The sequence below is a fragment of the Xenopus tropicalis genome, chromosome 10 (assembly GCF_000004195.4).
Source record: "Xenopus tropicalis strain Nigerian chromosome 10, UCB_Xtro_10.0, whole genome shotgun sequence".
Classification (NCBI taxonomy): Eukaryota; Metazoa; Chordata; class Amphibia; order Anura; family Pipidae; genus Xenopus; species Xenopus tropicalis.
Window position 1 is genome coordinate 15,058,239 of NC_030686.2, and position 27,070 is coordinate 15,085,308.

At 44.0% G+C, this 27,070-nt stretch overlaps 1 protein-coding gene across 1 annotated transcript; it reads right to left on the reverse strand.

The window, feature by feature from the left end:
* Positions 1-26,691, reverse strand: grn (granulin; the record flags this gene model as incomplete). Its single annotated transcript, NM_001078701.1, is given in 32 exon segments — positions 1-264; positions 393-542; positions 651-875; positions 3,401-3,498; positions 3,731-3,854; positions 3,998-4,095; positions 4,249-4,372; positions 4,509-4,606; positions 5,026-5,149; positions 5,259-5,356; positions 5,529-5,652; positions 5,762-5,859; positions 6,021-6,144; positions 6,254-6,351; positions 6,522-6,645; positions 6,858-6,955; positions 7,117-7,240; positions 7,363-7,460; positions 7,826-7,949; positions 8,857-8,954; positions 9,060-9,183; positions 9,281-9,381; positions 10,115-10,244; positions 10,906-11,012; positions 12,170-12,323; positions 12,897-13,009; positions 13,100-13,178; positions 13,725-13,841; positions 13,996-14,137; positions 22,772-22,855; positions 25,135-25,140; positions 26,681-26,691. Coding segments are annotated over 29 exon segments (3,486 nt in total). The 3' UTR covers positions 1-93.
* Positions 26,692-27,070: the final 379 nt, after the last annotated feature.

The window sequence follows — 27,070 nt, forward strand, 5'->3', positions numbered from 1 at the left end:
TTTAAACATATAAAACAAAAATAATTTGATTTTATTCCAGTGCTTTTAGAAGGATCTTATTAGTAGTAACAATCAAGTGGATTTGGATTGTGTTCATAGGAAAGGGGGCCGTTTACCATCCCGTGGGGACTGTTTTCCATCCCAATGTGGGCTTCCCGACTGACCATCCCAACGTGGGCTTCCTGAACGACTACATGACGTTCCATGGTTCAGACACACATACCCATAGGGACAGCAGTGCACCATGTCTGGGCAGCACACCCCCTGCAGGGAAGACATTGCATGTGGAATAAGAGCTGCATTCTCTGCTACACAGTGCCAGTATAGGCTGCTCTAAGTTACAATAGGCACATATATCCATGACAGCACTGTCAGCTTGCAGTGGGGCTCACCTGAGTATAAACACAGCAGTTCCACACTCCTCCGAGTCCTCGACAACAAGTTTGGCCATCAAAGCAGGCATACTGAGAATCACACCAGACATAATCCAGACGTAATCCCTGGACAGAGGTGTCACTGGGGGAGGTTTCGATAGCCTCCTTCTGCAAGGCATAATAAATAATAATATCAGGGCAAAAGCTAAAAGATACAAGGGTTACAATACAAGCTGTAGCCAATAAAATAACAGTTCGTTTAACCATTTTGCTGACCTCTTCCACTGGGCAGCATCTCCAGCCTCCCCCCTCTCCAGGGCAGCATGTGGTACCAGAAGGGCAAGTGTGGGTATCGTCACAAATACTGTGAGTCCCATCAAAGGGCAAAGCTGGAACCTTAGTGAGCCATGGGATAGAGAACTGGCCTAGTACACAGGTACCTCTGGCATCACAGGTAAACCCCTGGGGGCAGCAGTGCCAGTGGTCGGAGCAGCACACAGCCTAAGGAGGGAAAGACAGCATCACAATCTGTTTCCTCTCAGCTATAGGGTACATTTCTAACAGGACAATCTAACACAATACAAGCAAACCAAAAGGTCAAGTACCCCTTTCAGAGGCAGATTTAGGGTGAAGACACACGGAGCTACTAGTAGCAGCTACTTGTCATGGCTACAAAAATAGACAATGTTGATCATTTACGGATAATACTGCATCAGCTAAAACACACAAACAGTTGTCTATTATTATTTATATAGCGCCATCAATTTACGCAGCGCTTTACAGAATAGAGGGGTACAAAAGACATAACCGTTAACATGTACATATAAGCAGTTCACAAAAATGGTTTGCAGTTGCATTGGATGAGGATTGGAGACACTAGGGGGAGGGCCCTGCTCGCAAAGCTTACATTCTAAGAGGGAGGGGTGAGACATAAGGTTAGGGTAACTAGCATGGCATTAGAGTTCATGTAGGTGTGTAAAGTGACAGTAAGTGAGAGGTGAAAACTGGTGGTTAGTGAATGTTTGGGGGTTTAGGTTATAGGTTTGAGTTAAAAGGTGAGTTTTAAGAGACCATTTAAAGGCTTGGAGAGTCTGGCAATACCTAATGGGACTGGGAAGGGCGTTTCAGAGGATGGGTGCAGCACGTGAGAAGTCCTGGATGCGGGAATGAGAGGAAGTGATGAGTGAGGAGGAGAGAAGGAGGTTATGCGTTGAGCGAAGGTTGCGTCTGGGGGTGTACTTGGGGATTAGGGTGGTTAAATAGAGCGGTGCGGCACCAGTGAGTGCTTTGAAGGCGAGTGCAAGAATCTTGAACTGAATCCTGTACGTGACAGGTAGCCAGTGCAAGGCAGAGAGGGGCAGCACTTTTGGAGCGGAAGGAGAGGTGTATGAGTCTGGCAGCACTGTTCATGATGGATTGGAGTGGGGTCAGTTTAGATAGGGGAAGCCCACAGAGCAGTGAGTTGCAGTAGTCTTAGCGAGATGACAAGGGCGTGGATGAGAATTTTGGCAGTCTCATGAGTGAGGGGAGGTCGAATGCATGCAATGTTTTTGAGGTGAAATCGACAGGATTTAGAGTGTGTTTGAATGTGGGGAGTGAAAGAGAGCAGAGTCAAATGTGACTCCTAGACAGCGAGCGTGTGGAACTGGGATTATATTAATATTTTCCACGCAGACAGTGATGTCAGGCAGGGAAACAGAGTTGGAGGGTGGGAAGATGACCAGCTGCTCTGTGTCTTCACTTATAGGGTGAAGACTAGTGAAGAACGAATTTCCACATTTCGCCATTGGCGTATTGTTTCGTGAAACTTCTGTGAAAATTCACTGCGGAAAAAAAAATTGTTGCGTGTCAAAACGGGCGCGATTGCGTAAAAGGGCGCAGTCGCGTCAAAAAAAATATAAGCGCGTCAAATGCGTTTTCGCCGTTTTGCGAATTTTATGCGAAGCGAATAAACAGATTCAGATTCGCTCATCACTAGTGAAGACACAAAGGGTGATGAGTTGCACCGACTTGTATATTAATCTATGGTAGCAAAATCACAGCGATTAGTCGTTTTAAAACTAATCTTCCTATGTGTCTTGAACTTAAACTTTTAGACTCCCACCAGGCCTGGACTGGCCTAATCTGTGGGTTCTGGCAAATGCCATAGACAGTCATTATTTATTGGGCTGTTTGGGCCTCTATGTACTTAGAATTCCATGGGCCTATTTTGACTCCCTGTTTAGACCTGAAGGCCACCCTCTGACTGCATCCTTACTAGGGATCTAGCAGGGCACACTGTTGGGTTATGTGTGTGGGATTTGGGGGACCACAATGAAAACAAACTATGGAAAAGAGTACTTAAGGATGTGACAGGACTGAGAACAGAGGAAAACATTGACAAGGAAGGGGACAGTAGTGACCACAGGGACAGGAAAGGGCTACGAAAGCTTGTTCCGGAAGGAATTGATACCTAAATGATCCAGTCACATTAATAAGATAAGGTATCTTACACATCTGATATGACAAAGGCCAATGCTTAATTTAAGACTTCACAAGACAGCTGTACCTTGACTCATTCTGCTTACCCAGATTCTTTTCAATCTTTTTTTTATGGGGTATACATGACTGTGTAGCCAACTTTTAGGTGGGCCAGACTAAAGCATATCTGCAGCCAGAGTATTAGAATGTTCAGAGTCGGGAGGAACCGAATCCACTATTTTTGGATTCAACCCCGAATACTTTGTAAAAAATTTGGCTGAATACCAAACCTGAATCCTAATTTGCATGTGCAAAGCATTTGGCGAAAAAAAGTGTGTGACAAAGTCACATGATTTTAGGGATTCGGATTGGCCAGGAGCGTGGATTCAGCCGACTCCATATCCTGCTGAAAAAGACAGAATCTTGGCAGAATTTTGGATTCGGTGCATCCCAATTAGAACAAGAATACGATGTGTTCCATCCTCTCAGTATGAACCTTTCACATGCAAAGTTTCCATAACCATATTGGATATCCCCTTCTGTAGGTTAATGACGCCAGCTCATACCTTCTCTATAGGGCAGCATCCCCACACCCCAGAGACCATGCGACAACAAGTGTAACCATCTTTACAGGCGAAGGAATCATCACATTTCACTATGTTACCTGCAAAAACATTGACAGGAGTGTTAGCCAAATTGCCTTATGAAAATTGGTGCAATGAGATAATTGGCTGCCAAATTCTACTGATGTCTCAAGAGACATAACAAACATGTTTACAATTGATGCCATATCACCAGTAACTGGCAAGTCAGCTGATAACTAAACGCTTTCCAGGCAGTGTACAAGCTACGGCTTTTGTAGGCCTGGTCTTTCCTTTACCCCGGTCTACACTTACCTTCTTGCTTCAGAGCTGGAGTCTTGCTGTACCATGGGATGGAGTGCTCTCCCTTCTGGCATTGTCCTCCAGAGCATGTGTAACCAGGAGGGCAGCAGTGTTCATGGTCATCACAACACACAGCCTGGAGCAGGGACAGATGAAGTTAATGTTGTAAAGTAAAGTTGAATTGGAAGTCTTAGAATGGGTCAGAAGTGGAAGCCAAGAAGAGGTTGGCAAAAAGTTGACTCTTGAGAAATTACAATATAAGACCACAAATTCTCACACCTGTGCTATAGGGCAGCATCCCCAGTCCCCAGATGCCAAGCGGCAGCAGGTTTGCCCATCTGCGCAGCTGTACATATCATCACACTGGACATCTTTGGCTATAGAAAACGGGGATTGGAAAGAAGAGTCAATCATAAAGAAAAAACAAAGCCACTAGAGAACATGTTTAATGGGCCAGGTCTTTCTCCTATTTGTGTGTTTTGTAACACACATGTAGTCTAGATCCTGTCTCCCATGATTTTGCCACTTACCCTTCTGTTTTAAAGCCGGGGTCTTGCTGAACCATGGGATGGAGTGCTCCCCAATCATGCACTGTGACCCAGAGCAGGTATATCCAGGGGGGCAGCAGTGTTCATGGTCATCACAGCACACAGCCTGGAGCAGGGACAGATGAAGTTAATGTTGTAAAGTAAAGCTGAATTGGAAGTCTTGGAATGTTTCACAAGCGGAAGCCAATGCAAGTCTAACAAAATGGAAGTTGGACTTGAGAAAGACTACCAAATTCGCATACCTGTGCTATAGGGCAGCATCCCCAGTCCCCAGATGCCAGGCGGCAGCAGGTTTGCCCATCTGCACAGCTGTGGGTATCATCACATTTGACATATTTGGCTACAGAAAAAGGACAGATGAAGGGAGAGAAAAGTAGGCACAGAGGAAATGGATATTCATCATCACCACATCTTCTGGCACAGGCAGCTACCATTAGAATTTGGCAATTTCATTGCCAGATATACTATAGGACTTGAGCGTGATATTTTGGTTGTCTACACAGGTAAGTAGTTCAGTAACAGCCCGACTGGTAAACACAGAAGCTTCAGCCAGAATTTAATGCCGCAAGCACATACTGATCCTCATGTGATCCTATTTATTTGCTCACCCACACATGATTATACATCATTCACATCACACAATAAATGCACAATAAATCCCATGTAACAAGGATACCAGAACAAGTTTGGGAACTTCTGTTTGGAGGAACTGAATCCCAGGCACCTGATAAACTAATGTAAAAGGTTTTCAGAACTTACTCTCCTGTCTCAGAGCTGGAGTCTTGCTGAACAATGGGATGGAGTGCTCCCCCTTCTGGCACTGTCCTCCAGAGCAGGTGTAACCAGGAGGGCAGCAGTGTTCATGGTCATCACAGCACACAGCCTGGGGTGGGGACAGAAGAAATTGTTGGAACAGGATACATATAGTGACCACCCACTGTTCCCTCAGAGGGCAAGAGACTTATGGGTTGGTACCAAACAAGCTGTCATACCTGTGCTATTGGGCAGCATCCCCAGTCACCAGAGGCCAAGCGGCAGCAGGTTTGTCCATCTGGGCAACTGTACATATCATCACACTGGACATCTCTGGCTATTGAAAATGGGGAATGGAAAGGAGAGTCAATCATGAAGAAAAAACAAAGCCACTAGAGAACATGTTTAATGGGCCATGTCTTGTAAAATGGTCTTGGAATCTCCTATTTGTGTGTGTTTTGTAACACTCATTAAGTCTAGATCCAGTCTCCCCTGATTTTGCCACTTACCCTTCTGTTTCAAAGCTGGAGTCTTGAGGAACCATGGGATAGAGAGCTCCCCCTGCTGGCAACTTCCTCCAGAGCATATGTATCCATGAGGGCAGCAGTGTTCATGGTCATCACAGCACACAGCCTGAGGTGGAGACGGAAGAAATTGTTGGAACAGGATACATAAAGTGACCACCCACTCTTCCATCAGAGGGCGAGAGACTTATGGGTTGGTAACAAACAAGCTGTCATACCCGTGCTATTGGGCAGCATCCCCAGTCGCCAGAGGCCAAGCGGCAGCAGGTTTGCCCATCTGGGCAGCTGTAAATTTCATCACACTGGACATCTCTGGCTATTGAAAATGGGGATTGGAAAGGAGGGTCATTCATGAAGGAAAAACAAAACCACTAGTGAACATGTTTAATGGGCCATGTCTTGTAATATGGTCTTGGATTCTCCTATTTGTGTGTTTTGCAACACACATGAAGTCTAGATCCTGATTTCGCCACTTACCCTTCTGTTTCAAAGCTGGAGTCTTGCTGAACAATGGGATGGAGTGCTCCCCCTTCTGGCACTGTCCTCCGGAGCATGTGTAACCAGGAGGGCAGCAGTGCTCATGGTCATCACAGCACACAGCCTGGGGTGGGGACAGAAGAAATTATTTGAACAGGATACACATAGTGACCACACACTCTTCCCTCAGAAAGCGAGCGATTTATGGGTTGGTACCTAACAAGTGTTCATACCTGTGCAATAGGGCAGCATCCCCAGTCCCCAGATGCCAGGCGGCAGCAGGTTTGCCCATCTGCGCAGCTATACATATCATCACACTGGACATCTCTGGCTACAGAAAACGGGGATTGGAAAGGAGGGTCAACCATGAAGAAAACACAAAGCCACTAGAGAACATGTTTAATGGGCCATGTCTTGTAAAATGGTCTTGGATTCTCCTATTTGTGTGTTTTGTCACACACATGAAGTCTAGATCCAGTCTCCCCTGATTTCGCCACTTACCATTCTGTTTCAAAGCTGGAGTCTTGAGGAACCATGGGATTGAAAGCACCCCCTGCTGGCAACTTCCTCCAGAGCATGTGTATCCAGGAGGGCAGCAGTGTTCATGGTCATCACAGCACACAGCCTGGGGTGGGAACAAAAGGAATTGTTGGAAAGGGAACAAGATATACAACATATAGTGACCACACACTCTTTCCTCAGAGGGTGAGAGAAGTTAATGTTGTAAAGTAAAGGTGAATTGGAAGTCTTGGAATGGGTCAGAAGTGGAAGCCAAGGACAGGTTGACAAAAAGTTGACTCTTGAGAAATTATAATATAAGACCGCAAATTCTCACACCTGTGCTATAGGGCAGCATCCCCAGTCCCCAGATGCCAGGCGGCAGCAGGTTTGCCCATCTGCGCAGCTGTACATATCATCACACTGGACATCTCTGGCTATAGAAAACAGGGATTGGAAAGGAGAGTCAATCATGAAGAAAAAACAAAACCACTAGAGAACATGTTTAATGGGCCATGTCTTATAAAATGGTCTTGGATTCTCCTATTTGTGTGTTTTGCAACACACATGAAGTCTAGATCCTGATTTTGCCACTTACCCTTCTGTTTCAAAGCTGGAGTCTTGAGGAACCATGGGATAGAGAGCTCCCCCTTCTGGCAACTTCCTCCAGAACATGTGTAACCAGGAGGGCAGCAGTGTTCATGGTCATCACAGCACACAGCCTGGGGTGGAACAAAAGGAATTGTTGGAAAGGGATTAAGATATACAACATATAGTAACCACACACTCTTCCCTCAGAGGGCGAGAGACTTCTGGTTGGTTGGTACCAAACAAGCTGTCATACCTGTGCTATTGGGCAGCATCCCCAGTCGCCTGAGGCCAAGCGGCAGCAGGTTTGTCCATCTGGGCAGCTGTACATATCATCACATTCGACATCTCTGGCTACAGATACAACAGGGAGAATGGAGAGAAGGGAAAGTGAGAGAAAGAAAACCATCTAGTATGGGCAGCCACTGCCAGTTTCTTAGATTTATTCCATACTGCTGGTCCAATGCCCTTACTATTCACCTTGGCTGCTATTGTAGCTTGGTCTTGTATAGTACAAATGCAAAAGGTACAAAGGAGTTCCATATTTACCACCTGCCCAAGTCCATAATGTAATTAGTAGATTGCTCCAGCAAGCAAACAGTGCATCAACTGATCTCTCTATACCATTCTCAGGCATATTGCCATGTGAAGCCAAGTTTAGGTTAACACCTGCAGATTGGAAGACCCTTCAACACTCCAACCCAAGTTTCACCACTTACCTTCATGGGTCAGAGCTGGAGTTTTTGTGAACCAAGGGATGGAGTGTTCCATTTTTGAGCATTCGCCCTGGGAGCATGTATAACCTTCAGGACAGCAATGAAGATGATCATTACAGCACACAGCCTGGGAAAGGAGGAAAATGACTAAATAAAACATTTCATATAAGGAATTAATAAGAAAACCAGACTACATAGAGGCTTTCCCTCCAAGTTGCTAATAAATTCTCAAAAAAAGATGTGAAGTGCAAACATTTTACATTATGTGGCTACAGATAAGTGCATTTGACAATTTAAGGGAGGTATTGTAAGAAATTTTATTTTTAAATGACCATGACCATGTCTTATCTTGCGGAGAAGCAAGTCTGGGTTGGGATTCAAAATAGTTTCTGGCAGTTGAAGTACACAAAAGCTCAAACAGCCCGCCACAGGCCCAATACATAGTGACCGTTTACGGCAAATTATAGCAGCCCCACTGGCATTTGCCAAAATCCAAAAACTGCCAGTCCAAGCCTGCTGGGAAGTCACAAGGTTACCTAAATTCCATGAGTAACACTAGACTAAAGGCAGCAACTATAAGGGAAATTTGCTGTACTCAGCCTGGATATTGTATAATTGGGACAAAGTACCAATAGAAAGTTTTAATACGATCCACTTGCTGATGGGAGGGGCTGTTGCTGCCAGTTATGAGCATGCAGAACTTAAGACTATATCAATAAGATCAGACTATTACTCACTGAAACTGCCTGACCATATAATGCAGCTCCATAACAGGTCATGATGTAGATATATATTCCTGCTCAGATAAGATGATCTGTCATTGGAACTACCAAACTGAGGACAAGCCCAACATTTAACCTTTATACACTTCATATGGTTGGAATGACGTTGGCTACTTCTACTCTGTGTTGGAGACATTTACAGCATATCATGAGGACTTTGCAAAGGAAAAGCTAGTCCAATTCCAGAAAGCAGGAGGCCAAGGAGTATGCAAATACATACAAATTCTGAAAAACAAATACAAGGCATTGCACCTTCACTACAGGACAGCAACCCCACTTGCCAGATACCAGACGACAGCAGGTTTCCTTTTCTGGGCAGCTGGCGGTGTCATCACACTGAACTCTGGTAGCTAAACAAAAAAAAAAAAAAAAAAGAAAGCTTAGACTCAAAAATCTTTACATGGCCTCACACTTAAAGTTAGAGCTAGAGAGGGATGAATGTTATGACTACATACTTTTCAGCCCCTGAGCCAAAGTCTTCCTCATCCAAGGGATAGAGTGCTCTGCCAACACACAGCTGCCTCCAGAACATGTGAACCCACTGGGACAGCAGTGGATATGATCGTCACAACACACTGCCTAAGTGGGGACAGGAGAATGAACATGTCTCAGTATTGTAGCTCTGAATGTTCACACTATTAAGCCGTAAGAACCAGCAGACTTCATTAGTTTATACCTGTGCATAAGGGCAGCAACCCCACTTCTCAGATGACAGGTGGCAGCAGGTGTTCTTATCCGGGCAGCTAGTGGTGGCATCGCAGGGGACCTGGTTGGCTGCTGAGACGGAGCACAATTCATCCATGAAGGCACTACATTTCTTCTACACTCCCAAGGAGCAGCAAGCTACTATCTTTATAGCGTTGTAACCATTACACCACTTAAGAGTCAGCTCTCATAATATTAAATCCTGCTATTTGGCCATATACATGATCTATCAAAGCTAACCACGCTATTTCCCTGTGTAGTCCAATTTGTTCTGGACAGTCATGGTACATACAGAGATATCTGCCATGTAATTGCAGGTTGCAGCAGCTGAGAAGGAAGGAAGAAGTGGTGCTAAATTTACAGTAGATCGGAATGCTCTGCCACACCCAAACCACAGGTACCCAAGGTGCCACACTCCCACAAACAAAATTACTTTGCCTCAATGCCTTGCAGGGCAAACATCTTGCATTTTAATTCCATTAATCCAATAGTTGTCAAAGGTTTAAATTTCAAGCCCTCCCCTCCCATGGAGGTCCATCTTTGGCATCTTTGGTGGAGGTCCCCTAAGCTTGTAACATGGTTACAGTTAATAGCAAACATCTGGGTATTGCCCATTCTGCCACAGTTTTAGGAATTAGAACAGTGGTTTCTCTCATTGGCCTATATGGAATTTCAATCTACAGATCTTAACCCCTGTGTGCCTCTTCCCCTACCTTTCTTCCCCTGCCAACAAGTGCATGCAAAGTACTAAAGAAATTCAGTTAAAGCGCCGTAAACTGGGCAATTAAACCCCACACGGACTTACATTCCTCCCGGATAGCTGGCATCTGTGGCAATAAGGGGCCCTCCCCAGTTTGGGATACACATTTCTTATGGACAAGGTCACATGTGGTACCACCAGGGCAACAGTGAAGATGGTCAGAACAGCAGACAGCCTAAAAGAAACATACCATGACCATCAATCAGGTAAAAGTGCAGTTAACCTGAAATGAAGGGCTACCACTGTGGGAGTTATGTAGCATTACAAGAAATGTTGGCCTTGGTGCAGTAGCCCATAGCAGCCCAGATAACCACATGAAATCAAACATCCGATTGGTTTGCTTTGAGTTACAGGATTGTGGCAACATGTTTCTCATTGAGAACTATGTGGCTGATGACGAGCATTTCCTAGATTTGGGTACTTTGTACTGCTGGGTTACTAGACCACACAAAGCCAGCGAGAAGGGCTGTACTGCCTGCCTTTAATTTAAATACAAGCAGTAATGACAAAAATATCACGCTTTCCAGGAATTACATACAATTTCTGAAAGAATTTGTGCATTGTGCAGATTTTCATCTGTTGTGGTCCTGACCCTTTACACTAGATAATCAGATTTAAAAGGCCAAAAAGACACAGGTAGTCGGCAGCCCAGGGCTTAAACCATGATATATTTTCTTTTAAAGGGGGTATACATTTCTAAAGTACTTAGAATAAAGTCATCTATGACATACTAAAAGGTGAACTTCCCCTTTAATTGCATTGCAAAGTGTACTTAGGACTAACCAGAGGAAAAGGTTTCTATGCACATATTAATAAAGCAATGAGGAAACACTTACAGACAATATGGAGCAGCACCCATATGTGTGGTCTACTTGTTCACAGCAGGTAGAGCCATCTGGGCAGAAAGTGCCATCAAGGCATGGAACCCGTCGTTCTTCATCTCCTACATGCCAGAAAGAAAATAAAATAGCAGTACTGCTGAGTAACACTAAGTTTCCAATTCGCCCCTTATTCCTTATATTTAAAGGAGAAGGAAAGGTAAAAACTAAAGCTGGCCATACACGGCCAGATCCGCTCGCTTGGCGATCTTCACCCGATAGCCCCACCTATGGGTGGGCGATATCGGGGAGGCATGTAGGCGAATTCGATAGTTTGGCCCTGGGGCCAAAGGATCGAATTCTACACGTGGCAATGGGGCAGTCGGTTCGGGGACCGCATCGACGAGCCCATGCGGTCCCCGATCCGACTGGATTTTCTAACCTGGCCGATCGATATCTGCCCAATTTCAGGCCAGATATCGGTCGGCCAGGCCCCTTGGTTCTGCCCCTACACGAGCCGATAAGCTGCCGAATCGGTCCAAGGGACCGATATCGGCAGCTATAATCGGCCCGTGTATGGGGACCTTTAGTAAGCTTTATCAGAAAGGCCTATGTAAATACAGCCATAAGCACACACAGAAACGCTGCACTGAGTTCTCTTTCAAAAGATACAGGATTTATTGTCTGTTTGTTTTCCTCTGCCAGAGACACACAGCTCTCTCTCCTCTCTCCTGCTCCCCCCCTCCCTCAAGAATGCCAAGAACTCCCTCCCCCCCTTAGGAATGTGTGATCTGAGCCAATCAGCAGGAAGCTTTATCATATAGTCTTACACACTGAGCATGTACACCAGTCTTGGTCTTGGTGCAGGAGCGAGGCATTTCTTTACACAGCTCAGAGTATTTTTTTTTCCTATGAGGCTTCTGATTATCTGAATGGGAGAAATATGGGGAGACTTAAGGGCACTATTGAGAGAACTGAAGGTATGCATGCAGCTTGAGATTAACTCTTTATTAGCCTTTCCTTCTCCTTTAATGAAAGCTTCTCTAAAATAAAAAGGTGACCCTGACTATGAGGTCTATACCTATATCCTTTGCCTATGATTAAGTGCCCAGTATAGGCACCAAACGCATAAGCCTTAAAATGTACTATGATATTAAAATTTTAAATAAATAGCATATTTTAAGCAGAATATCTATGTCAGTCCAGTTGTCAAGAAGAAGTTATGAAAACCTTGGCCCCACAGAATAAAAGTTGGTAGTTGTAACAAGTTGGTAGAGCTTACCCAAGCCAACTAATTTCAAGCCCTCTGATTTCACACGGGCTGGAAGTTTGCTCATCCAGGGAATGTGGTCCTGGTTGGAGATACAGCGCCCTTGCTGGACATCACACTCAGAGTTATGGGGACAGCAGTGCATATGATCATCACAGCAAACTGCCTGCAGAATGGTCAGACAGAGAGAACATTAACCCTGGCACAGCAAGATCCATGTGGGCTTTCTGGTCAGTTAAGGAGTCATGGGGAAAAATCTATTCATTTCAAGTTACCGTATATACTCGAGTATAAACCGATCCGAATATAAGCCGAGGTACCTAATTTTACCCAAGAAAACTGGAAAAACTTATTGACTCGAGTATAAGCCTAGGGTGGGAAATGCAGCAGCTACTGCCAAGTTTCAATAATCAAATAAATAATAAAAGGACACTCAACGTGACCCTGTGAACTCTTCATAAATATATCATGTTGGCAGCTGCAGATTAGGGAAAGGTGATTAGGGAAAGGTGGATGGAGGACCCTTTGCCCCCCCCCACTTGCCTTGAAGAGCACTGGGGGTGGGGGGCGGTTGCGGCCAGTTCAAGCCTGAACTTTACATGTACAACCTGGAACCCTTAAGCTTTACTACATCTCCCAGTATTTGGCAGTTAGAGGTTATTGGGAGCGGATTTTTTTTTGTCAAGGGTCTGTAGTATGGGAATTTAAAACAGTAGGCATAAGAACTGGGTCCTCTTACCTGTGGCATGGGGCAGCACCCCCATGACGACATGTCAGACATCATACAGCAGGTGGTGAGAGTGGGGCATTCAGACCTTCCATCCGGGCAGACTACAGCAGACTGGTTAGAGGCTGTAAAAAAAAAACAAAAACAAAACACAATGTTTAAGTAGAAATTATCAAAGATGGAAGGGGGAAGTTATAGCAGATGAGATCTCTAACCTGGGATACAGTAGTGGCCATCATCTGAGCAGTAGGAGCCTACAGAACAGCAGTGATGTCCATCTTGGCAAGATTTTCCCTAAGTTTTGCAAGAAATCACAAAACAAAAAGTCATTTACAGAAAGTTAAGACTTGCTGCTTCCTGAAAAGTTAACCTAACCATATATTTTATACTTGTCACCGGATAGGGTGCCGGTCTCAAGATAGGGTGCCAGTCACCCATTCCACAAAAAAAAAGGAAAGGGCAGGGGGGCATATTGATGGCAAAGCCCAAGGCCACCTCTGGCCTAACATCTCAATTGATGTCACGATAGAGCAATAAACTGGAGTCTGAACCAGTAACACTACTTTGAGAGCCAAACCCAGAGGTTTCATGCACCAAGACACCTAAAACACCACCAAGCATGCCACTGTATAAGGATACAGCAGCCTTTAAACAGAATTTTAAAGAACCCCCTTTGTGCCCAGAGAAAAAGCCCTACTATATGAAGGCTTTCTGAAAACTTGCCCCATGAACCAGTTTTATGAAAGCAAGACTCCCAAAACAGTCTTTTCCTTTAGCTGTGGTCACTGTCAAATAAGTTTCATGTATCACTAGGGTCCTTATTCAATGACCAATGCTTACCTCAGATAATGGACAGCAAGCGGTTCCCCCTTCTGGAGTATTCACACAGGAATACTCATCAGGGCAGCCTGAGCAGGAGGTCTGGGAAAGAATCATAGGAAGGGAGCGAGACACAACCTAAAAGGAGAAATGGTCATTGTAGCACAGAGCACCATAAATCATTCTAGGCACCATAATGTCCTAATGTTGAAAAACCCACAGCTGAGGGTATTTATCTAGATCTTCTACTCTATGTGGCAGTTGTGCAGCCCCCATGCTTCCCTTTACCTACCTCTGCCGCAGGGCAACAGCCATACCCCTTCTTGCCAGGCAGTTCACAGCACAGACTCTTTTCTCCACAAGTGCTGCCATCTGGGCAGAGTGTGGCACTAACAGTGGAGACCACAAGCAGAAGAAACCAAGGTGGACCCATCCTGAGGGGGGGAAAATAATCAGACAGCAAAGTGTTAAAAACCTTGTACACAAAGCACGCTGAATGGCGTAAAGCCACAATAGTAACAGGTGTTTAGGCTTATGCATGTAGTAGCCTGGAACAGATTTTGCATCAGGCAGGAAGAAGAAGAAGAAAGTACAGGATGCCTTGCTGCTTTGTTAGCAAGTAGTAAAGAATATTTTCTCATTAGGGGCTTTCCGCAAAACTGGTGACACCCAATAAGCACAAGTATTAGCAGATATTTTTGTTAACATCTTACAGGGGGACTTAAATAAAAGGACATGTCACCCCAAAAAATAATTTTTTTTTGCCTAATAAAAGAAAACATAATTTCCAATACTGATTTATTAACATTTTTTAGTGCTTTAAAAGTTATTTGTAAATGTAATTGCTATTGAAAGTAGAATTTGCTTAGCCAACAATTTATGATTTTTTAAACAATGTTGCAAAAGCCAGTCTCCTCCAGCAAGACAGGTCTGTCAATCTGCTGACTTGTGTCAGTGTTTTAACATACAAATAACTTAAGAAAACAGAATTCTAAGCAACTTTGCAATACAAAATTGTAATGGTTTTTTTATTAGAAAAATATATATTTTTGGGTTGATATGCCCTTTAAATAAACATTTATGGACAGTGTACAATGGGGATTAGTAGTGTTACCCACCCCAGAGACAACTCAAGCCATGTTTGGCTGGGCAGCCTTCTTTATCTTCCATATTTTTGTTTATTCAGGAGAGAGAATCACATTTGTAGCTTTTCTAGCCTAATTTCTTCTTGAGCATTCATTCTCCTTTAAGAAGAATAGCATGACCATTTATAGTATGATCTGTATAAAGGGTTACTGTTTATCAGCATATGAGCAAGTCTCTTCAGAAAGCATGTATACAAGTCCAAGACTGCTCCTCTGTTCCCCGTGGGACATTATATAGTGCCATTCTGGCGCTCTGACTATACATCCCACCCCCAACCCAAACACAAAAGGAGCTAAAACAAAGGGGCTGATTTAATTAATTTTTGCGATTTTTCGTCGGCGCCACGACTTTTTCATAAATTGTCGCGACTTTTTCGTAGCCATTACGACTTGCTCGTAAATTGTCGCAACTTTTTTGTAGCCATTACGACTTGCTCATAAATTGTCACAACTTTTTCGTAGCCATTACGACTTGCTCATAATTTGTCGCGACTTTTTCGTATTGAGCACTCGTAAACGTCGGGCAAACCTTTGCGACTTAGCATGATTTTGGAAGCCTCCCATAGGGCTCAATGGCACTCTGCAGCTCCAACCCGGCCCAAGGAAAGTCTCCCATAGGGCTCAATGGCACTCTGCAGCTCCAACCCGGCCCAAGGAAAGTCTCCCATAGGGCTCAATGGCACTCTGCAGCTCCAACCCGGCCCAAGGAAAGCCTCCCATAGGGCTCAATGGCACTCTGCAGCTCCAACCCGGCCCAAGGAAAGTCTCCCATAGGGCTCAATGGCACTCTGCAGCTCCAACCCGGCCCAAGGAAAGCCTCCCATAGGGCTCAATGGCACTCTGCAGCTCCAACCCGGCCCAAGGAAAGTCTCCCATAGGGCTCAATGGCACTCTGCAGCTCCAACCCGGCCCAAGGAAAGTCTCCCATAGGGCTCAATGGCACTCTGCAGCTCCAACCTGGCCCAAGGAAAGTCACGATACTGAAGCTTGAATGAATCCGAAACTTTCGTACTCGGCGCGACGGCTACAGAAAAGTCGCGACAATTTATGAGCAAGTCGTAATGGCTATGAAAAAGTCGCAACAATTTACGAAAAAAAAAAAAAATGCATTCGGACGTTCGTGGATTAGTAAATGTGCCCCAAAGTATATTAAATGTTCTACAGTGACTGCTGAAAGAAAACCTTATACATAACATTTTGTCACTGACATGACATCGAGCCACCAGATCGTCGAAATGACACTTCAGCAACAATTTAATGCCTGTAACTCTTCTAAAGAATAGCAGAACCAATCTTGCTTAGCAATGTTCTCCCCACAGTTAGCCCTGGATGATGAAGAATTATATCAACATTTCCTATGATGCCTCACACATTATCTTTAAATAAAGTCATCTTCATTACTGAAGTTTAAGGCCAATATGGCCATGCAGTTGCCCTCCCTTCTAGACAGTGTAGCCAAAATATCTGCCATAACTCAAGGCATATATTCACTTATTCAGTAACCTCCTGGGTGGTTTTCCACATGTTACTGGTCCAGCCACTTTAGACAACTCAGGTTACATGGACAGCACCATGATGCCACCAGAATGGCACAAACTCTTATTTTAAAGAATAAGCATTTCTAATGTTCCAGGGAATTTCTTAACAGGTTAACCATGGGATTCCTGACTGCTTCTTCATGTGACCCACGCCTGGCTTGGGTATGGTACCTTGCTTCTGAAGCAGTTCAGCCCTTGTTTGAAAAGTCTACAGTGAGCTTAATGTGAGCTTGCTCCAGCATTTGGAACGCTTTAGGCTAGTAGCACAAACATATCACCTGTATGTTGGTGCATTTGCAGATATGGGGTGGAAAGCAGTGGACCATGTTTACCCATGGGTGAATTTATGCCAGAAAGAGAAAAAAAAAAGTGCCACTAGCCTAACTTTCAAAATGTGGTTGTTTTTGATAAGGGGCAACTTGTAAGCAGCACAACCACACCCACTTGGGTGAAGGTCCCACAGATAAACAACAACCAATGTGCCCAAAAATGGGACTTCTGGTGTCTATATGGGCAAACACATTGTACAGGAATGGGATGTTATCCAGAAAGCTCCAAATTACAGGGAGACCATCTCCCATAGACTCCATTTTAATCAAATAATTCAAATTTTTAAAAAGAATTTCCTTTTGCTCTGCAATAATAAAACAGAACTCTTTACCTGTTCCTAACTAAGATATAATTAAACAATAGGATTGTTTTGCCACCAATAAGGATTCAAAGATTTTTAGTAGACTTAAGTTATGGGGATCCAATCACACTCCACACTCGTTCTCATCCATGGCGTACAGATCAATGCCCAGTTTAAGATCACATACATTTCTAAGTGTCCGATTTCCTAAGAATTTTATAAAATACTGTACTGGCTAAAAGGTGAACCAAAGAACTAGATCATGTTTTTAATGAACCTAATTATGTCTAGAACTCTAATGGTATATGAATATAGTACAGCTTTTAGATTGCGCACTGTCCCTTTAAGTGAACTGTGCAGCCAGCAGATCCTAGCTGTTTCTTTTTTTAAAACAGGTTTTCAAGAAACACAAAGACTTTTACAAGCCCAAACGGTTATTGCATTTGGTAATAACAAGGTATTCGGTATTGAGTTACATTGGATCCAGTCCCAGACAATGCAGAACCTACAGTCGTGACATACACAAAGTCAGCTGACATATTGCTCAGCACCGTCAAGTTTTGCCTTCCGATGACTGACTCACAAGGCACACCCTTAAATGGCCCACTCCCCATTCATTATATCTTGCTTCTCTTAACATAACCCTTCCCTCATAAAACTCATTGTCTGCTGTGACCTTGAAACCAGCACCACGTGTATATTATAATACATTATTTTTTTTTATTTATTTTTTTTTTAAACATACACGAACCCCTTTGCTAAACATGAGCACAACAAATATAATTGCGTTAAATGTATTTTGCCTTTTTATTTAATAAAATGAATGTAACTTAAAAAACTATTAATGTAACTTATTTTTTTTTTATTATGAAGTTCTGATGGAAAGGTTTTCTCCTGAACCTACTGGCCTAACTGTACTGTACCTGAACGATATCTGACCATTCAGCTCTAGGGAGCATTTATGTGCGTATTTTTGGCTGTTCAGATAGTGTTTACTCTTTTTCTACATAAGCCCAACTGAATGAGCTAATTTCATAAATGGGGGTGAATAAAAAGGATAAAAGGTGCAATAACAACCAATGTAAGCAGGTGACTTGTGGTGACACATATTCCATGTGGAGCTAGTGACTAATGGTGCAAGCGTGCACCACTTAGTGCTTATTTTGAACAGAACTTGTGACCAGAGCGTGGCTGCACACTGCAATCAGTGCCAGATAGGAAACACAGCAGTATGTACAGAGTTCAGTGCCAGCAGGCACAAAACAGCCCTGTCCTTAGCGCCTGCCATAGGATGGATGGCCTTTTTCCACCCTGCATCCACCAGTTCTCCTTAACTGTAGCATGAGAATGATATGCACTTTAGGGGAAGGGTAGGGATATGCCAATGTGCCTACCACCACCCGTACCTTATGAATACAACACTGACAGACGCAGACAACACTGAATTAATGGAAGAAATTTGCAGAGACCTATGGCAATATGTCAAAAAGCAGGGTGCAAAATGGCACTCTTGGCACCTAACACGCAGCAATCTCACCCACACCTGACCAGGCCCACCGCATCCTCAATTTATATTCCTGCACTTGCCCAGCCCCTTTTGGCATCATCTGAGGGGGCCGGATAAGCACAAGTATATAGTGTTACAGCAGGCACATCACATAAGGTCATATCGCTTTATCTTCCAATGAGGCAATGGCAAAATTGTGTACAGTTTGTGCATTGTACATAAATGCACAATTCCAATAGATGTACAAAGGCACAACATTCCACAATTCTTGGAATTTATAGTTACAGAGAGCAGGTAGGCACCAGTGTTCTCAAAGGCAAGTTTCCCATCACCCCAAAATCTTATGCTTTTAATTGTAATTAAAAATCTGAGCTGTCAGTCATATATTGCCTGCTCCACCTCTATTGCTGAGGCATAGAGGAGAGACATGTTTAAAAAATCTTATCTGTCCATTATATAACTGCTATGGATGATTTAATTAAAAAAAGAATTTGGGTTTCATGTTCAATTTTCAAAGGGCTTTTATTAAACAACTTTTATGTGGGGGTGACAGGTCCCCTTTAAAAGGGGATGTTGACTATTATAGGAAATAATGGGTGGCATGCCTGACACCCACAAGACTGGGTTTTTAGCACTGGTGGGTACTTAAAATATATGGAACTATCCAAATGGTCCGCAGAAGTGCACTGTGTATTTTAGCTGACCTGTGCCCCAAATGGCTACTCTGGCAAGCCAGTTGTAGGAGGATGATGATGATATGCTTCAAAGGTCATTGGGTGCCTAAAATGCTGATCCTCACCATGGGCATAGAATATGTTTACGATACTGAGCCTTAAAGGAGAAGGAAAGGCAAAGTCACTTGGGGGTGCCAAAATGTTAGGCACCCCCAAGTGGCTTTAATCGCTTACCTTGTACCCCAGGCTGGTGCCCCTGTTAGGAGAGAACAGCACCAGCCCGGGGTAGCAGCGATCGCTTCCTCCTTCCTGATCGATCGCGTGCGCATGCGCTGTAGAGTGAAAAGCTGAACTTTAACAGAGAAGTCGGCTTTTCACTGCGCATGCGTTTGTCCGGGACAATTGGCTGCAGCGTGAGTAGGAAGGAGGAAGCGCTCGCTAGAGGAACCCTGGGCTGGTGCGGTTTTCTCCTAACAGGGGCACCAGCCCGGGGTACAAGGTAAGCGATTTAAGTCACTTGGGGGTGCCTAACATTTTGGCACCCCCAAGTGACTTAGCCTTTCCTTCTCCTTTAAAGGAGAAGGAAGCGTAAAAAACACTGAGGGGTGCCAAACATTAGGCAGATAGAAGGAAGAGGAGGCACTCGCTCACAGGTACCCCAGGCTGGTGTCTTCTTACAGAAGCGCCTGTCCAGGGTAAAAGGTAAACGATTAAAGCCACTGTGGGGTGCCTAACATTTTGGCACCCCCCCCCCCCCCAAGTGACTTAGCCTGTCTAGGGCTACATGGATTTGAATCACAACACTACCAGGGGCATGTGTGTATTTACATAAAAATAATACCTTTGCTTATATAGAAGCACGTTGCTTTGTACAGAAAAGAGCCAGGAAAACCCCATAACAACAAGAATCTGGGCCAACCAGTAAGAGCCAAGCTGCTAGAATGGGGAGGGTGAAACAAATGAAAGACAACAGCCTTGGCATAAAAGGAGGAAGTGGATGAGAGAAAAAACAACGCAGGGAGAGGAAGGCAGGGAAAGAATATAGCTCAATGTGCTGCAATGCTTTCTGCTGGAATATAACCAGAGGGGCAGCTGGAGCTGTTAGCAAAACTCTAAGAAAGAAGAAGTTAAAACTGACAAGATATAAGGCAACCCTGCCCTTGCACACCTGTGCAGTGCCACCTTCTATCAATATACCGGACATCAGTGTGCCAATTTAACTAACAGGGCCCTCATTTTTAAAATTTTATTGGATTGAAGGGTATATCTGTACAGACAAATTCTGGCTCCAGTTCTCATTCATCATGGAATATGGACTAAAAATCAGAATATAAGCATGTGACACTTATCACATATGTCAAAGGTAAAGAAAACCCAAAAATAAAATGTTTTAAGTAGTTTTCCCAATATATATTCATCACACATTTTAAAGTTTTTCTGTAAAGCTAACTGTCTGTCCCTTTCTATTCCCTCCCAGTTCCTTCCAACTTTCGAAACAAAGTAGCAGAAGCCAGCTGATTAACAGGCCTTTAAAGCAGCATGCAAAGCTTTGACACAATTGTTTTGACATTCAGAACCAGCAGCTTAGAAAGCAACAAATGTAGTTTCAAATTGCAATTAAATATACAAATTGTGCAAAAAAAAAAAAAAAAAAAACAACTGAGTATATTGGGTTAACATCCCCTTTAACATGTGGATCAGAAATCAGTCATGTGTCTGTGGGTGCTAAAGGAGGAAGCAAAACTTTGAAAAGAACAAGTATCAGTATGAGAGATTGCAACACTTTCCCTGTTAAGCCCTATTTGGCAAGGCATGTACATATTAAACAGACCCTAGTTGCCATACTGCATTTCATATGCCCCCCCCCCCCCCCATAAACATGCCAGATCTACACACCCCTAACCAGTTCTGCCACCTGAATCAATAGACACACACTTTATATAGAAGCGTGAAGGGAAGGAGTTGAGATATCTTAATCCCTTCAGTAGTGGAGCTTGTACCCTGAAGAGCACACTGGAAATGCCAAGAACATGCAAGAACAATTAACCCATTCATTGATGAATTCTGTGTACAGAGCATAAAACTGATAAGCAGTCACCTAAACAACCAACTATTGCCCTATTATGTCACAAACCTGATGCTCTCACAGTAAAACAATTTCAACTTTTAACAGTTATCATGACGGTAGCTAAACGTATCATCGCAAAAGCGTGGAAAAACGAAACAAATCCCGTTTTAAGCTCTCAAAAACAAAGTTGATGGAATCGTGGCCATGGAAAAAATGTCTAGTATTTTATCGGACTCGCATAAGCAATTTATTCAAATCTGGGAGCCATGGCTCGTGTATAGATATGGAGAAGCCTATCCTACTTCTCTCCTATCTCTGTAACCTTAACATAAAATAATACTATCATAGATATCGCCCACAGATAACCAACGGTTTTTCTGTCTAGTCGGATCCCTGAATAAAAATCATAAAAATCATAGCTACTTACCCCGTCTATTGTATATAGTTCTAGTTATTTCGTTTTTAAAGATAATAAAGTGAGGGATCCAGGGTTCCCCACAGAGAACCCCCTGGCCCCCGACGGAAACATTTCAGACTACTTACTAAACTATGTTTACAACCTGTATCTCATCATAAAGCTTTGGTACTCTAGGATATCGTAACTATGCTTGATATTTGGAAAGTAGCCTGTATGTCTTTTGCTTTTTCAAATAAAAAAACATATTGAAATTAAAAAAACAAAACTGATAAGCAGTCTATGGGTAAGCCTCTCAATGTTAGAATGCATATGCTGTGGGGCCCCTGTGCCCCATCACTAAGGATTCTGCTTGCACCCATGGCCAGGGCCGCTGCTGGCCAAATGGGTGCCCTAAGCAGAAATTTACTTTTGTGCCCCCTCCCCCAAATTTTACGGAAGTAAAAATAAAATAATAAAAAAACACCTACTATAGGGGCCCCACACACAGTGCCCCCAATTGCCCCCATAGTAAGTGCCCCCAATTGCCCCCATAGATTGATTGAACTATCCAGGACCGCGGGATGCACTATAAAAACCGGCGGGACAGTGTTGGGGGGTATGTTATAATATATAAAAACAATTTTTTTGAGCAGCTGGGATGGTGCCCCCCTGGGAGTTGGTGCCCTATGCAGACTGAGTACTCTGCTTATAGGGAGCGGCGGCCCTGCCCATGGCAGCACCCCAATGAGACAAGGGTGCCAATGGCAGGGAAGCAACACAGAGGTTACATTCCTGGTTAGCCATTAGTACTAATTCATCCTCACTTTATTTGGAAAATAAAACTAAAAACATGAGCCATGTCCTATTCAAGAGTTAGAGAAAACTAACTATACCTGTATAACTATACACATCCTTTTTTGTTTTCTCTAACTAAAACACCCCAGCATCCTCCAACATACAGCCAAGGTCCTTTAGGTAAAGCTGTGGCGCAAGTGCAGCTGGGAAAGGCTGCCTGTGGTACGCGGAGGAGAGGGCAGCATTTGAGGTGCCTAAATAAACACATAAAGCTGTACGCCATACAGTAAGGCAAACACAACACCTTACTCACCTGCCCAGCTCTGTGCATGTGACAGCTTCCCAGCAATTGACCTCGGTTTATGCGCTGCGCTCCGCCCACTTACCCCGCTCACTCGCAGTTTATAGCCAATGAGTCTAAAGAAGGGGGTGAGTGGGCGTGGTCCGAGTCACATGACTAGCGCTCATCATATGATCAAAGTGGTATTTGTTCTGTGAAGCGCATAAACACAGACTGCGCTATTGTGGTGTTCAGTATGACGGTGTGCGGGCTTTATTAGAATGTAACATATTACTGCAGGGGTGGATTGGTTAACTGAAACGCGCCAATAACATTTCTAGTAACAACCATCAATCAGAAGTTAGTTTTTAAATGCATACCACAGAATCAGACAGCTCTGGTACTGAACAGTAAATTAGTCCTTGACGTTAAAAAAAGTGCACTTGGGCTTTCCTCCTTTAGTAATGAAGACCTCAAAACTCTTAAATTTGCTTATGTTTATATAAGACTCTGCTTAAAAGCCTTTTCAAGGAACAGCAACACCAAAAAAGTATTAAAGTAAAATGTAATACTGACCTGCACTGGTTGCACTTCACATCCTTACTATAGTTTATATAAAAAAAAAGATGTGAAGCCATTCAGAGGAGAAAAGGCACAGCAGAAAACAGCATTGTATTCCACAGAGCTTATCTGTTAGGGCTGTGGCACACGGGGAGATAAGTTGCCACGCGACAAATCTCCCTTGTCGCAGGCGACTAATCTCCCCGAAATGCCATCCCACCGGCAAGAATGTAAATCGCCGGTGGGAAGGCATACGTGGCACTGTGATTTCCCGAAATCGTGGAGGTTTCAAGGCAACTTCACCGATTTCGGGAAATTGTGGCGCCAAGTATGTCATCCCACCGGCAATTTACATTCTTGCCGGTGGGATGGCATTTCGGAGAGATTAGTTGCCTGCGACAAGGGAGATTTGTCGCGAGCGACTAATCTCCCCATGTGCCACAGCCAGGGCCGAATTTAAAACCCAGACGCCCCGAGGCCGCCCCCCCAATCGCGCCCATGCGCAAACAAACCTCTCCGCCATGCAGCACGCATGCGCGCCCATTTAAATTCCGATATGGAGCAGTGGGGAGAAGTCCCCATTGCTCCGTATGGGCGCAAAAGTTCACAACTTCATTGCGCCGGGGCGGCATGCCGCCCCTAAATTTGTGCCGCCGTAGGCCTGGGCCTTTGTGGCCTCGCCACAAATCCGGGCCTGGCCACAGCCCTTATCTGCTATGTACCGTGTGCCTTTTTTCCAGCTTGAATGGCTGCCCCCATGACTACACAGCAGCTTTGTTTATATAAACTATAGTAGGGTTTCTCTAGCAAACACATCAGTTTTACCGGTACAGGCCAACAGTACATTATATCTTAATTACTTTAAAAAACTTTAATTTTTTGGTGTTACTGTTCCTTTAATTTCTGTTTACTGCTATATATATATAACTGCAGAGAAGGCATATTTAGTGAAGGAAATAAAGCCTATAGGCAATAGTAAATGTGACTAAAGCAGTTTATATGGCTAGCCTCTAGCATGTTTCTTTCCAAACAAAGGAGTTCTCTTATATTTATTCCTAAGCCATCTTTTCCCTTCAGGAGGTAGGTACCACATACAAATTTGTGTCAGCATATCTGGAACTACTTATCCACCTTTGGGTTTAGTTCTTTTCTAGAAAAAAATACAGGCCTTCCAATATTTTTGTCTTTTTTCCCTTTTAAATAACATTGGCAGCAAACATCATTTTTAGTGATCAGCGGGTAGTGTCTATGGCATCTTGCCAAACCGGGCCTGCTGACCAGGTGCCACCCCTATATATATGACAAGTCACTGTGGACTCTTTTGCACCCCATATGAATTGGGTGATAACCTTCTGTTTATTCCAATATGATGGGGATAATACCAGAAGCCTACTGCAATACAGCCTAGCCATGCAATTTAATTTCAGTTCAGATCTTCATACCCATATACTGTATTTACGGAAGGGGAAATTATTTTTAACATTCAACCCTTGGTTCGGTATTTGGTCAAATCCTTAAGTTCCCAAACATGGGTCTACTTCTGCGCAATCAAATTTTATACAATCTAAACCCAAATAAATGGCCAAGTCAGTTTTTCAGGTGGGAACAGACCAACCCGTAGGGGGTTCATTCACGTTGAGGGAGGGTTTCTGAATATCCTTATTATATTGCTTTCTGCACATCAGCCACTTTCTATTCACTGGAGAAATCAAGGATGAAGTATATGTGTCTGACAGGCAGAAAGAAGTTCATGTATTTTTGGTGCAAGAGTCACAAATCCTGCTAGTTATGCAAGTACACCAATAAAGGAAGCAGTAAGAGGAACAAGAATAATGCAAAATCTGCTCACTGTGTGCAGATGCACCTCCTTTTTACATTTATTTCTGCTTCCAACAAGGGGGATACATTTCCCTTCCTTGGCTCTTTAGGATGAACTGAATCCATGTTTTGGGTTCAGGGGCCAACCAAAGACAGATATGAAACTGTTGTTTAAAAGCCAAAAGTATTTGCTCATACCTATCCAGCTCTGCTCATAATAATTATTCCCAATGAGCAAAGGTGCAACATAATACCCAAGAAGATACACAGGTAGAGTAGATAACTTCAACTTGATTTTTACATTCCATTTTGTCCTTTATACCTTTCTAGTCATTTTACCTCTGGCCAGACAGGTCCGTGGAAAAGAACCACATGTTGCCCTAAGACCCTACTCATGCACCTACCACATACTTTATTGTGCTTATGCCAGAACTTTGGTAATACAAAGGGCAAGTGATGTTAAGGCACCACTGTTGCTGCCAGATTTAAAATATAAGCCTTCCTTGCCACTATACCTGTGCCATATTTTAGTTTGCCCTCCTGAAAGTCCCTGGGTGCACATTATCTTGTCTGCTAATTATTAACTCAGCCTTTGCCTGACTTTCAGACTAACTCTGCCTGACCCTGCAGGTTTTGGACCCCAGTTCTCAACTTACAGCCTTGCCATTGCCACCATAAAACCAAAAGTGACATCATCATATAACCAAAAGTGATGTCAACCAGGGTCACAAGAAGGCAGCAAGTGAGGCAGAGAGGGCTACTTTGAGACCTATGATCTATACCCATTATACCTGTTAGCTAAAAAAATACCTTGTTTTTTAAGCTGTGGGACCACCCACTTTTGAAACTTCTGCAATTTCATTCTTGGTTGCAGTAATGCTCACCAGCCAGATCCAGTGGCACAACTTCCTATACAGCAGACAACGTGGTTTGGCCCCCCAGGGCAACAAGGGGCTAAGACTGTGGGCTCTGCTGTATCATAGTCTCCCCTCCCTGGCCCCTCTCCCACCTTTAAAATAGTCGTGCCTCCCTACTATTGAGTCCTAGGCAGTGCCGGGCCAAGCTGGCAAGGCGCCCTAGGCAACCTGGTCAGCTTGGCCTGCCTTCCCCTAGTGCACAATGCGGGGTTGCGGGCCACTGGCGGGGTGACTGCAGTGAAGGGGAAAGTGCCCAGAACTAGGGGTAGGTGAAAGATGAGGTACCCGCCTGGCACCCCCCCCCCCCCCACAGGTGCCTCTTCTGCCTACCCCTAGTTCCGGCCCTGGTCCTAGGCACATGTCCTGGTCCTAGGCACAGTCCTAATATTTATAACAATTTTTAAGTTAGATTTGTAGGGAGTGTGTGGAGTAAATAGCCTAACACTTCCAACAAGATTCACTTAAAAGACAAGTAACAATATAAAGCAAAAATATTTTAATTTATATTTAAAAATTGTATCTGTTTATCCAAAACCTACAAATAATCTATTTCTTGGTAACAAGTATAGTTACATAAGAGAGAGCCATCAAAGTGATTTGACCTTTGTTTATTGTCCTGTGCAGGCCCGGACTGGCTGTGTGGCACCAGTGTCTGCTCTGTCACTTCCTATTTATATTCATACCTAGATCAGCACCCCACTTTCTAGTGCAGCACACCTTCCCCTCGCTAGATGGGGCCTCAAAAACTTTTAGAACCTGCCACAGGCTTCACTGAACCATTAGTATCAGCAGCGCTGAGCATTCACATCCTCTAGTGGCGGGAAGTGGGAATGCCAGAGCTGAGCCCAGCTCATTGTAGGTATGTGTGTCTTGCTGTATAACATCCCCAGCCCCCAATATTAATGCCCCAAGTGGGTGGGGGAGAGAAAACACTGATGGAACAATCCTAGGGGGAGGGCCGGAGGGTGTTGTGTGTGGGGCTGGGAGAGGTAATTTTGGGTGCAAGAGAGGTTAAGCAGTAAAAGGAAAAGAAAGA